This window comes from Passer domesticus, chromosome 12, assembly GCF_036417665.1.
Source record: "Passer domesticus isolate bPasDom1 chromosome 12, bPasDom1.hap1, whole genome shotgun sequence".
Lineage (NCBI taxonomy): Eukaryota > Metazoa > Chordata > Aves > Passeriformes > Passeridae > Passer > Passer domesticus.
The window spans coordinates 826,767-839,688 of record NC_087485.1 but is presented as its reverse complement, the minus strand read 5'-3'; the positions used below and the strand labels follow the sequence as shown (position 1 = coordinate 839,688).

Genomic DNA, 12,922 nt, shown 5'->3' with positions numbered 1-12,922 from the left:
CGTGGCCTGCCGGGCCACAGGGCCGTGCCCTGCCTGTGCCCTGGGTCCTGTGGCAGCTGCACTCGGGGCTCCCAGCCCTTGAGCACAGGAGTCCAGGGGCATTCAGATGGGCAGCTGGCTTTTAGGAGTGGTGGAACACCCTGAAAGCGTTGCACCAGCCTGTCCCTGGCAGTGAGAGCACAGGGGACCCAGCTGGGGCTCCCTGCTGCCCCCAGTTGTGGGGGCAGTGGGCTGAGTGGCCTCATCTCCCTGCAGCAAACGTCCCCAGACAGTCAGAGTGTGCCAGGGCAGGCAGGGTGTGATGTGGTTTCTGCAGCCCTGCTGCTGCCCTGGGATGATGTTACCACAGGGCATGGGCTGTGGCTTGGCTGGGGGGGTCCTGTGTCCCGGTGAGCCCCCTCTGGCTCACATGGGCCATGTCCTTGGAGCTCAGTTGGCGTGTCCCTGCCCGCTGCCACCCCACGCTCGCCTGCTGCCCTTCGTGGGGCTGCTACCCCAGCTCCTGCTCCTGCTCCACCTCTCTCCGTGTCCTGCCAGTGGTTTTACCCTATGGTAGGTTACGTCATGCTGTTCTACCACAGGGTAGAACCACGGACAGGATGCCGGGGCTGCCTCCACGTCTGAGGATTGCTGTCTGCCTGCACGGCCGGGGGAGCACAGCCAGGATGGTGCTGTCCCCAGCTTGGCGTGGGCTCCCGGGGCAGCGTGTGTGAGGGACTGGGTGCACTCGGGGTGTGTGTGTGTGGGACAGCCCAGCTGGCACTGTGTGTGGCACTTGCCGAGGTTCCCAGTGCTCTGAGTGGGGCCTGCAGCAAGCTGGCATCTCCAGAAACACTTCACAAACACCACACAGCACCCCGGGGAGGGGAACAGCCTCGCCCGGTCACACCAGTGCCCAGCACCTGCTTGGCACCCTGGGGAGGTGGGCACACACGCTGTCCCCTCCCTGAGCTGCTTGTCACCGTGTTCCCCTTGTCTCCTTCCAGGGAGTGGTTCTTCCTCCTGTCCCACGAGGTGCTCAACCCCATGTACTGCCTCTTTGAGTACGCGGGCAAGAACAACTACTGCCTGCAGATCAACCCCGCCTCGTCCATCAACCCCGACCACCTCACCTACTTCCGCTTCATCGGCCGCTTCATCGCCATGGTGAGAGCAGGGGTGGCACCAGGGCTCTGTGTCCCCTGTGGAGCAGGGGACGGGGTGGGCAGCAGGGCCAGGGGCAGCTCCGCGTGCCGTGGCTGTGCTGGCCTCGGCACTGCTGCCCTCCCCGAGCCCCTTGCCCACGTGGGGGTCAGTGGGAGATGGGCCTTCAAGGGGTGCTGTGTGTGATGTGTTTTGGATCCACGGAGTGGCTGTGGGGCCAGAGGAGACCTGGTTTCCCAGGAGCTGTGGCGGGGATGGATGGCTCCAGGTCTTTGGCTGTCACCCCAGGTGCTGTCGGGTCTGCAGCTCCAGGGACTATTTTTAGTCGCAGCAGTGTGAGATTTTCCAGCTGCCCAAGCTCCAGAGCAGCTCCTCCCGTTTGTCTCGGGTTGCTGAAGGGCAGCGTGGCCCGGGCTGGCAGGGGCTGCTGGGGAAGGGTCGCTGGCCCGCAGCCCGCGGGGTGTGCGCGGGGGCGGCTCCGGCCCCGCTGTCCTGCCCTGCCCTGCCCCGCCTCGCAGGATACCAATAAAACCCCAGACTATTACTCACCGCTGGGCCGTTCTAGACAAGCGTCTGCATTATTTTTGGCTGCCTTTGCCTCGGGGCTCCTGGAAGCCAGGGATTCAGGGAAGCCACAGCACAGCTCTGTTTAAACAAGTGCTCTTAATAGAGCTGTGAGGGGAGAGGGAGATGCAGTGGAATTTGCCATGGGGAGGGAGAGGGGCTGCAGCCCACCCGGCCTGGGAAGTGCTGTTGGGGCAGCCCACCCTTCCCTCCACGTGTGCCAGTGAGGAGCAAGTGCCACAGCTCAGGAGCCCCTGAATGAGGCCCCTCTGCCCCGTGGCTGCCCCAGGGTGGAGCACTGTCTTGCCCCGGGGCTGCATCCCAGGGTCCCCTGTGACCTGGTGTCCCCTCCCTGCCACAGGCTCTGTACCACGGGAAGTTCATCGACACTGGCTTCACGCTGCCCTTCTACAAAAGGATGCTGAACAAGCGCCCCACGCTGAAGGACCTGGAGTCCATCGACCCCGAGTTCTACAACTCCATCGTGTGGACCAAGTGAGTGCCCTGCACTGCCTCCTGCAGAGCTGCCCCCGCAGCCCCTCACTGCTGCTGGGTGCCTCCGTCAGGAGTCACATCCCCGTGTCCCCCAGGGAGAACAGCCTGGAGGAGTGCGGCCTGGAGCTGTACTTCATCCAGGACATGGAGATCCTGGGCAAGGTGACCACCCACGAGCTGAAGGAGGGTGGCGAGAGCATCCGTGTGACGGAGGAGAACAAGGAGGAGTACATCATGTGAGTGGCTGGCCCAGGGGTCCTGTCAGGCACCCCCCCCAGTGGCTGCAGGGGTGGGAGCGTGGGGCTTGGGACGTGGCTGCTTCCCTGGGCTACGTGGCCTGTGACAGGCCCGGGCTGGCGCGGCTGGCCGAGCTCTGTGCGGTCTGGATTGCTGCGGGCTGGGCAGTTGCCAGTACTTTCAGGAAAAAGGAGAGGGGAGAGAGGCTGAGGCTGCTTTCCCATCCCATGGCTGTTCCCCCTGCCTGCCTGGGGGCTGCCAGGGCCAGCTCAGCTCCAGCCAGGGGATGTGGTTTGCACCCCTGGAGCTCCCACTCTGGGGGCTGAATGCTGCTCATGGGTTTGGGGGCAGAGACAGAAACCCACCCGTGGGAACTGAGGGGAGCCCTGGTGCTTTGAGAGGGCCCCTCTCCCATTCCCCACGCTCCCTGGGCCCTCCCTGCTGGTGGGAGGGATGCTGGGGTTTCCCCGGGCCGGGCCAGCAGTGCTGGCCCCGTGCCCACCCCGTGTGCCTCCCCAGGCTGCTGACAGACTGGAGGTTCACACGGGGCGTGGAGGAGCAGACCAAGGCCTTCCTGGACGGCTTCAACGAGGTGGTGCCCCTTGAGTGGCTGCGCTACTTCGACGAGAAGGAGCTGGAGGTGAGCTGGGCCCCGGGGTGGGGATGAGGATGGAAAGTGGCACGTGGTGACCCTGCTCATGCTCTGTGCCCATCCCCTGATGACAGCCACGGGTGTTGGGTCTGGGGGTGGCTCTTTGGGTCCATTGGCAAGAGAACATCCCGTTGGATGGGAGGAATTGGTGCCAGACACCTCAGTGCTGGCACTTGGGCCAGGTGAAGGCTGGCACCAGAGGGGTTGGCACTCAGAGCATGGGTGCAGGGCCCCATCTGTCCCCTGCTGAGTGTCCCCTGTCCCCAGCTGATGCTGTGCGGGATGCAGGAGATTGACATGAATGACTGGCAGAAAAATACCATCTACAGGCACTACACCAAGAACAGCAAACAGATCCAGTGGTTCTGGCAGGTCAGTGTGAGCCCAGCTGAGGGCGGGGGGTGCCCTGGCAGGAGCCATCCTGCAGCCTGGGAGCAGGGTCCCGCTCAGCTGCTGCGTTCTGCTGCAGGTGGTTAAGGAGATGGACAACGAGAAGAGGATCCGGCTGCTGCAGTTCGTGACGGGGACCTGCCGCCTGCCCGTCGGGGGCTTTGCTGAGCTCATCGGTGTGTCCCGGGGGTGGCACCGTCCTGTCCCTGTCCCCACACACAGCTCAGGGCAGCACAGGGGCAGGGAAGCAGCTGTGAGGTCTGAGCACAGTGCTCTGGTGGTGTGCCATTTCCACAGACGTTCTTTGGCCGTGACCGAAGGGTCCCACCAGGGTTAGCTCTGTCGGGCTGGTTTGTGATCTCAGTCTGAATGAGATTGGATTTCTGATTCAATTTTCATTCTTGTGCGACAAAGCCTCCTTTTCAGAAAACCACAGTGTGGTTCCACTCCTCCTTTAATTTACTGCTTTTTGGGGCCTATACCAGCCTTTCCCTGACTTTCCTGGCATTCGTGTTAAGCCAACCAGCTTGCTTAACCCACTCAGTTGTTCTTGCTGGCATATTAGCTTTTCCAGCATTCCCACTGTGTTAAAAAAACACCTTAGTGACTCAGACTTGCTGTGCCAGGTCCTTTAAAACTTGGATGGACTCACACAATCCTGAGGGTTTACAGATCAGTGAGTTTTAGCACTTGCTCTGGAGCCATCGTGCTCAGAGATGTTGCTCTTGCCCCTCTGTGCTGTGAATCTGCTTTTTGCTTTCTCCTTTATTTGAATGTCCTTTCTGCAGCCAGGCAGGGATTGCTGCCATGGATTTATGCCCTGTGTGACCCTGAGATTGTAGGGCCATGGTGGTGGATCTTGGTGTGTGGGAGGGGTTTCCTTTTCAGCTCCTGGTCGTGTAAAGAGCTTTGCTGTGCTCTTCATTAACAGGCAGCAACGGGCCTCAGAAGTTCTGCATAGATAAAGTTGGCAAAGAGACGTGGCTGCCTCGGAGTCACACGTGGTAAGTCCCTGCCCCTCGGCCAGGGGAGCGTGTGGGGACAGGGGAAAGGAGCACAGGGCTCTCCATGCCCTGGCAGGGGACTGCTGCTCCTGGCCTGTCCCAGCCTCCGCTCTCTCCCCAGCTTCAACCGCCTGGACCTCCCTCCCTACAAGAGCTATGAACAGCTGAAGGAGAAGCTGCTTTACGCCATCGAGGAGACGGAAGGCTTTGGCCAGGAGTGATGGAGCTGTGGGTTCCCGGAGCGCTGCCGGCCGCTGCCCAGGGCCCAGCCCTCCCCGGGATGGGCACGGGCCCCTCTGGACACTGTGGCTTTTGTTCCTGGGCAAGGTCTGCACTGACATGGCCCTGGGGGAACGGGGCTGTGTTTCCCTCCCTGAGGAAACCCGAGGTGTGATGGAGAGGAGGACACAAGGGCTTGGCTTGCGAGGGCTGGCGCAGAGGGGCTGGGGGGCAGCACAGGGGGCACCGGGGCTCCCCAGACCCCTCTGCAGACTCAGTTATGTTTGGTAGATGCTCTTCTTCCCCCTCGTGCTTTCTGCCTTTCACAGCATTTTGGTGAATGTGGCAGGTGAGGGGGAAAATGGCTCTCAGATTGACTTCTGGTCCCCGTCCTGCACCCAGCCTTCAGCAACAGTGACAGGGATCCCCACGACGATGCTTCTGAGGGGCTCTTGGGCACCATCTGAGCGCCAGGACAGCCCTTCCCAGGCCAGACCTGCAGCCACTGGAGCCAGAGCCTGGCTGAGCGTGTCCCTGGCTGTCCCGATGTGCAGCCCATGGCCCTGGGCAGTTGTATTTAAATGTGGTTTCTGCTTGGAGCTGGTGCTCCACAGCAGCCCCGGGGGCTCTGCCTTCGCTCAGATCCTGGGTTCTGCCCACACTCCTGTGTTCCCTCTGCAGTGAGGAGGGCAAGAGCACCTGGCTGTCACTTCTGTCCCTCGAGTGTGTGAGGGCCACAGACCCGGCGTGGTGTCTGTGTCCGGGGCCTGTGGAGAGGGGACCTGCAACGGCTCCGGGCTGGGAACCGGCGGCTTCCGCACGGCCCCGCCTGCCCCCGCGGCTTGGTGTGCAATAAACGACAAAGCAGCTGCGAGGCGTGCCTGTGTCCTGGCTCCCTCTGTGTGTGTCCTGGCTCCCCTGTGTCCTGGGTCCCATGTGTCCTGGCTCCCTGTGTATGTCCTGGGTCCCCGTGTGTGTCCTGGGTCCCCGTGTGTCCCGGGTCTGCGCCTGTCCTGGGTCAGCGTGTGTCTCCCAGGGTGGGGTCTGCGCAGGGCTGGGGCTCCAGGGCCATAACAGCATCCGGTGCTCAGCACTGGGATCACAAATCCCATGGATATTGTCCCTGCCTGCTCCAGTGCCCCACCCAGAGTCCCTAGAGCTGCTTGGGCCTGGCCAGCGGTGACAGAACCACCAGTGCTGTCCCCAGGGAGGGGCTGGGGCCTCACTGGCACAGAGGTGTGACAGCAGTGACAACACCCCGAGGGGCTGGGGCACAGGGCCAGGGATGGCTGTGGTGCACAACATGGGCTGATGGCACAGGGTTAGCCCTGGACCATGGGAATATGCTCAGTGAGAGCAGAGTGTGCGTGAGCTGAGGCCTCAGCAGCCCCGGAGACACACTGAGGGATGTGCTGTATAACAGCATCATGAAATCAAAAACCTCCACATGGCTCCCCCCAGCCCTGCCTGGGTGAGGAGGAGCAGAGTGCTGAGCAGGACAGACAAGACCCCAGCACCAGGGATTTAGTTTACAAGAATTTTTAATTTACAAATAAAAAAAACCTACACCTTTTACTTCTTCTCCTTTTTCTCCTCTTTCTTGCCATCGCTCTTCTCCTTGTCCTTCTCCTTCTCATCTTTCCTCTCCTTTTTGCTTTCTTCTTTTTCCTGCCCTTCCTTCTTCTCCGCATCCCTGTTGGCAATCTTGTTGTTGATGAGGTTGTGCAGGGCCACAACGGAGCGGATGAGCGAGGCCAGGTACACCACCACCATCTGGTCGTTGGTCTTCAGGTAAAAGGCCTTGACAAACTCCTGCAGGTTCACGTCTGGCAGCAGGTTGAAGACGTCCTGGAGGTGGTAGATGATCTGGTGGTTGATGGGGAGTTTGCCCAGGGCTACTTTCTCAAGGTAGCTCCTGATGTCCAGAAGCTTGGAGTTGAGTCCCTTCAAGCCATGGACCTGGTTGGTGATGCGCTGGGACAGCGTGCCCACCGTGGTGTCCTTGATGTCCCTGCAAGCCAGAGAGAATGGGATTAGAGCCTCAGCCCTGGGACCTTCCCAGCCGTGTGGGCAGGGCCCAGGGCCGCTGGCAGGAGGCTCCCAGGATGATGCCATGGTTGCTGTGCTCCTGGGGCAGGGGCACCAGGAACGCTGCTGGGAGCGTGGCAGGGCCCAGGGCAGCTGTCCCCTCACCTCAGCAGGTGCTCCACACCCACTTCCTCAGCCTCCTCAGCACCAATCTCGCTCGTCACGTGCTCAAAGGTCTTGGAGGTCGGGGTGCCATCCTAAAGGGACACACAAACAGGGATTTCAGCCAGGGGACGAGGGATTGCACCGAGGAAACCAGAACAGCAGCCCTACACAGGCCACAAGGGCTCTGAGAGGAACAGCCCTGGCTGGGATGTCCTTGATTTAATCAGTGTCACTGACTGCCCCAGCAATCTCTCCTGCTCTGGTTAACTTCCCATTTCTGCATTTTGCTGGTCTGTGCCTGGAGGGAGCAATGAGAATTCTAAATACCACAATTATTTCTCTCTTCCCTGATCCAACCTTGCTGCATTTTTGGGAGAGCAGCTCCTGCTCTGCAGTGAAGGCCTCAGAAAGGCAACAAGATGCAGATTGAATTTAAATGCAACAATTAGAGTGACTCACTGCTGGGTGTTGTTTGTCTGCGTGGGGCTCAGCGAGGAGCGAGCTGCTCAGGGCAGGCCCACAATGACTGGGCACACCTGCAGCCTGTGAGACCCACGAGTGACAGCCTCCAAGAGCTGCCAGCCGTGGCTGGGACACCTGACACAGTGAACACTCACATCATGGACCTCCTCCACGGAGATGTAGGCTTCTGTGGGCAGCCCCAGGTCCTTTGGCTTCACATCAATGATCACCAGCACCTTGGGGAGAAAGAAAACGTGCAGAAAACTGGATTTCAGTCAAGGAGGAGGGAAAAAATACCCAAGCCAGCTCTTCCCTCCTCAGCACCAGCACAAGGCTGCCCAGAGGGGTAACCTCAAGCACTGAGACAATGATCCAAAAAACTCCTGATCCCAGTTCCTCAACCACTTTACAGCTGTGTCGCCAGCAAAAAGGGTGGGGGACAAGGCTGCCCAGATGCCCCTTTCAGGGAAAGAGAGGCAAGACCAACCCCCCAGGCCAGAGGTGGCACTTACAGAGTTGGGGCAGTATCTCTTCATCAGTTCGTTGATGGCGATGTCGTTCTTGTGCAGCTTGGGGCCCGTGTGGTACCACCCCACGATTCTTTCTCTGGCTGAGCAAAAGCACAAAGGATTTGGAATCAGAACTGGGGAGGCCCCAGCAGAGAGAGCTGGGCAGAGACTGGAGGGGAGAGCCTGCTCCGTGTGGAGGAGAGGGAAGTGGATGACAAGGCCGTGGCTAGGGCAGTGACTGCACTCACTTATCACCACAACTGACCCACAGCTCTTCTCCTGGCCCTTTCACTGCCAATTAACAGCTTCTGTTAATTGTGTGGCTCTCAGGGTCTGACAGCCTGCACATCTGACATCTCCAGGTGCAAGTCCCATCCCTGAAGTGTTCACAGCCATGTGGATGTGGGACATGGTTAGTGGAGAACACGATGCTGGCTGATGTTGGACTTGATGATCTCACTGGTGCTTCCCAGCCTCAAGGATTCTGTGATTCATGGGAATTCCCTCCTCCACAGCCCTGGAAGTTTTTTGGGAGTGTATCCCTGACTGTCAGAACTCACCATTGACCTTCTTAAACATTCCATACATGTTCTCCAGATAGTCATGGTCCAGGAACCACACGGTATCATCCTTGTCATCCTCATCAAAGGGTACTGGGAATAAAACAAAACACCAGTGTTAAAGAATCCAACTTCCTGAATTAAAATGTCTATGGAAATGCTCTGGGTTTGGGTATTTTTGGCTGCTAAAGGAGAGTGAGGTTTGCTTAGGGGCGTTGACAGTAATTTGCATTTGTTGTTGGATATGATGTGATTTGTAGATGGATGGATCAAGGGTTTCTCCAAAACCCACAACACAATCCATCCACTAAATAACTCAGTGGCTTTGGAGAAGGGCAGGACACTCAAACTCACCTGCAAAGCTGTTGGACACATCCAGGATCTTCTTCTGCCAGGATCCCAGCAGCACTCCAACCACTCGCTTCTGATTTCCCACCTTTCCTATTCTAAAAGGAGAAGCGGCTGTCAGTGCCTGCCAGGAGCAGAGAGGAGGGGAGAAGGGACCCACCCGTGTCTGGGGTGGAAGGGAGGGTTAGGATTGTGCTGCCACTGCTTGTGTTCACAGCCTCAAAGGCGTTCCGCTGCCCTCGGAGCCGGAGCCCGTCCCCATCCCCGGCCCGGTGTCGCTCACGGGGGACGCGACCCCGACCCCGGCAGCGACCGGCCCCAGCGAGCCCCACCGCGGGCTCGGCCGCCTCCCGGCACCCAGGATTTATTCTGGGCTCCGAAACCGCTCGGCCTCGGCGGCAGGGAGCGGAATCGGGCCCGAACCACCCGGGGTGCCGGAGGGACCGCGTCCCCTCCCGGCCGGGCCCCCGAGGGCCGCGCTCCCGGCCCGGCCGTGACTCAGCGCCGCGCCGCCGCTCCGCCCGGCCGCACCTGTTGAAGTGATCCACGACGCTGAGCAGCACCAGCGGGTGCACGACCACCCTGTCCACGGCCAGCTCCGGCATGGCGCCGCCCTGCCCTGCCCTGCCCGGCGCGGCCCGGCGCGGCTCGGCCCCGCTCGCTCCCTCCGCAGCAGGCCCGACCGGCCCGAGCGCCCTCAGCCCGCCCCGCGCGCCCGGCGTGCAGCGCGCGGGGCGGCGCCGCCGCCATCTTGGGAAGGGCCCTCGCCGCCCTCCGAGGGGATTGGCCGGGCGCTCGCCATGCTGAGAAGGTAACCCCGCCCCGCTGGCGCGGCGCCGCCGCCATCTTGGGAGGGTGAGGCCGCCATCTTGGGCTGCGGCGTTGCTCCGCCCCGAGGCGGGGAGAGGGCGGGGAGGGGGCGGGGCGAGGGCGGTCCTCAGGACAGGCCCCTCCCCTTTCCCCTCCCTTTTCCCCATTTCCTCTCCCTTTTCCCCCTTTTCTCTGCCTTTCCCCCTTTTGTCTTTATTTCCCTCCTCTTTTCCCCCTTTCCCCACTTTCTTTCCTTTTTCCCTCCCATTTTCCTCACTTTCTTTCCTTTTTCCCTCCCCTTTTTCCCCACTTTCTTTCCTTTTTCCCTCCCCTTTTCCTCCTTTCCCCACTTTCCTTTTTCCCTCCCTTTCCCCCTCCGTTTCCCCCCCTTTTCTCTTTCTTTTCCCCCCTTTCTCTTTATTTCCCTGTCTTCCCCCTTTCCCCACCTTCTTTTCTTTTCCCCTACCTTTTCCCCCTTTCTTTCCTTTTCCCTTATCTTTCCCCCTTTCTTTCCTTTTCCCCTACCTTTTCCCCCTTTCTTTCCTTTTTTCCTCCCCTTTTCCCCTCTTTTTCACCCCTTTCCTCTCTTTTTCACTCCTCTCCCCTCTTTCCTCCCTGCATTTTTGACATCTCTTTTTTTTCCCCTGCTTTTTAAACCCCATATTTTCCTCTCATTCCCTCCCCTTTCCCCCTCCTTTCCCCTCCCCTTTCCCCCTCTTTCCCCTCATTCCTTTCCCCCTCTTTCCCCTCTTTCCCCTCATTCCTTTCCCCTCTTTCCCCTCTTTCCCCTCTTTCCCCTCATTCCTTTCCCCTCTTTCCCCTCATTCCTTTCCCCTCTTTCCCCTCTTTCCCCTCTTTCCCCTCATTCCTTTCCCCTCTTTCCCCTCATTCCTTTCCCTCACTCCCTCCCCTCAGTGTCCGGGCCCGGCCATGGCGGCTCCCTGGCCGATGCGTGTGGCGCTCTGCCTGGCCGGGCTGGGGGATCCCGGAGCCCTCTCCCAGAGCAGGAATCCCCTCTCCCGGCGGCCCTGCCGTCCCTCGGGGCTGAGCCTGGCACACGGTGCCCACTCGGGTTTGATCCTCGCCCTCGGGTGTGCCCGTGCTGTCCCCGCGGCCTGGCCCGGGGAGCGCCATCGCCGCAGCCTCAGAGAGCAGGAACCCGCTAGGGCAGCGCTGAACGAACACCAAAACACGCAGAGATCTTTATTAGCGTTTGGTTTCTCTCCAGTGCCAGGTACAGCCGCTGCCCTTCAGCCTCTGGGATTCTGTAGAGGTTTTTGTTGTGTGTAGAGGAGCGCCCGCCATCGCCCCAGCCTCAGAGAGCAGGAACCCGCTAGGGCAGCGCTGAACGAACACCAAAACACGCAGAGATCTTTATTAGCGTTTGGTTTCTCCCCAGTGCCAGGTACAGCGCCTGCCCTTCAGCCTCTCAGATTCTGTAGAGGTTTTTGTTGTGTGTACAGGAGAACCAGGCTCAGGTGAGGCTTTGGAGAAGGGTTTTTGCGCCTCAGGAGCAAAAGCTGACACACAGATCTTGTCTTTCACACTTTATTTCTAGCAAAAAAAAAAAAAAAAGTATTACCTTAGGCTGTTACTTCAGAGTCTACACGGAGGAGTTACTGACATGAAATATATCAAAGTTGTTGAGGGTGATCTCACAGTTTTTAAAGCGCTATTATATCCCCTTGTTTTTTACACTGTTGCCACATGGTTCTTGTATATTTCTGCACAGAGTGGTGATATTTTGGTATTTCAAAATACCAGATGGTATTTTGGGCGCAACTGAAGGTTTTGTGTTGCTATTCAGCATCATGAAACTTCAGAGATTTTGGCAAAAACAACGATAATTTACAAACCCTGCAGAGTCTGAGACCTCTTGTGGAGTTTTCAGTTGTTACATCCTTTAGTCTTCCTGCTTTAAAAAAAAAAAAAAAAAAGTCTGTAGTGGAGTTTTCTGAGTTTTGTTCCCGGCAGAGGGAGATATCTGACCGTGGAATTCGAACACAGCCAGGGTTCTTGTCACTTGTTTTATCAATATACATATAAAACTCAATGTTCAAATTAACTAGTTCAATAAGTAATTTAGCTCATTGATTTTCGGGCATATCCTAAGTGCCATTACAAGCTACGGATATTTTAAATGCCATTACCTAATAGAAGGAATGTTTTAAGCACCTTTTATTGATTTTATTACTGCTTTATTTTGCTGTCTTGGTTTAAAAATCATTTTAACCACTCTGTCATCGAGAAGAAATATATCGTTGGTGAAATACAGTCAATTTCCTAAAAACCTTTGACATCGTTAAATAAGGAATTAGAGTTGTTAAATCATGTCAGGCAGTGACGGGGGGACAGCGAGGAGATGGACGGGGGGCAGAGGGCCAGGGGCTGTCCCCGGCCGTGGCAGAGCCACCTCTGTCACCCGGGGCTCCTGCAGCCCCCAGAGCAGCTCCAAAACCTCCAGCGGGGCCACGGACACAATTAAGGGGCATTCTAATGACCCGTTGTGGCTTTTTATTGAAATTGCTGTGGAACCTGGCGCGTTTGAAGCTGGGTTCTCTGGGCTGCGCTGCTGGAGTTTGGGGTTGCTGTTGTACACACTGGGGCACACGGAGCCGCTCCCAGGGCTGCAGCTCCTTCCCTTCCCTCTCTCCGGGTTTGAGATTATCACAGTCACTGAGCTCATCAGCTGGCACATGCAGGCCGGGCGTCCTGGCAATTGAGAAGTCAGTGGTGAGCGCTGGTGCTCAATGAAAAGCAGCTTTTGAGGTGGTGGAGCTGTGGAGTGGCAAACACCCACGCTGAGAGGGGATCCTTCTGCGGGGTGCTGAGCTGGGACTGTCCCTGAGCACTGGCTCTCACCTGGAGTGGGGATGGAGGGAGCAGGGGACCTGCTCTTTAAGGTGGAACAACTGATTCCTGCAGTGTTTGCTGGGCTTTTATTTTGTTGAAAAAACCCATACACAACCCCCAAAAGTTACACACAGCTGTTCTCAGAGGTTTAAGAATGGTTTCCGGTTTGGGAAATAAGAGCAAACCATCTTAAAGTAGTTTAAAAAGCAAAGTAATGACTGTAAATGCTAAAGCAGGCTCTGGTGGTTGCCTCGGTGAGCTGCAGCGAGTGGGCAGCAGGGAATGTCCATGGGAGGGGAGGGGGCTGTGCTGGGTCCCTGTCCAGATCAGGGGGTCCTGGGGGGCACGTGATGGACCTGGAACTTCCTTCCAAACCCCCGTGTGCCCTCATTCCCCTCCTTTTGCCCTGATTCCCCTCCTTTTGCTTGGTTTGGGGTTGTGCCCTGGCCCCAAGGGCCAGGTTACTCTTTCTGGAGGCACAGG

At 58.3% G+C, this 12,922-nt stretch overlaps 2 protein-coding genes across 3 annotated transcripts in view; one reads left to right on the top strand and one right to left on the bottom strand.

Annotated features, from left to right (window-relative positions):
* Window positions 1–6,636, top strand: part of WWP2 (WW domain containing E3 ubiquitin protein ligase 2) — a 30,971-nt gene extending 24,335 nt beyond the window's left edge. For both annotated transcript variants that reach the window (XM_064386529.1, XM_064386528.1), the window contains exons 17-24: window positions 987–1,146; window positions 2,069–2,202; window positions 2,298–2,438; window positions 2,959–3,079; window positions 3,359–3,463; window positions 3,561–3,657; window positions 4,413–4,485; window positions 4,607–6,636. In XM_064386529.1, coding sequence (XP_064242599.1) covers window positions 987–1,146; window positions 2,069–2,202; window positions 2,298–2,438; window positions 2,959–3,079; window positions 3,359–3,463; window positions 3,561–3,657; window positions 4,413–4,485; window positions 4,607–4,706 — 931 coding nt within the window. In that variant the 3' untranslated portion in view covers window positions 4,707–6,636. The remainder of the gene's footprint in view (window positions 1–986; window positions 1,147–2,068; window positions 2,203–2,297; window positions 2,439–2,958; window positions 3,080–3,358; window positions 3,464–3,560; window positions 3,658–4,412; window positions 4,486–4,606) is intronic.
* Window positions 6,228–9,479, bottom strand: PSMD7 (proteasome 26S subunit, non-ATPase 7). Its single transcript, XM_064386531.1, has 7 exons — window positions 9,308–9,479; window positions 8,783–8,874; window positions 8,429–8,521; window positions 7,872–7,969; window positions 7,515–7,595; window positions 6,898–6,989; window positions 6,228–6,715 (listed from the first exon to the last, which is right to left on the bottom strand). The coding sequence occupies exons 1-7, from the start codon at window positions 9,379–9,381 to the stop codon at window positions 6,277–6,279; spliced, it is 969 nt and encodes a 322-aa protein (XP_064242601.1). The 5' UTR covers window positions 9,382–9,479; the 3' UTR covers window positions 6,228–6,276.
* Window positions 9,480–12,922: the final 3,443 nt, after the last annotated feature.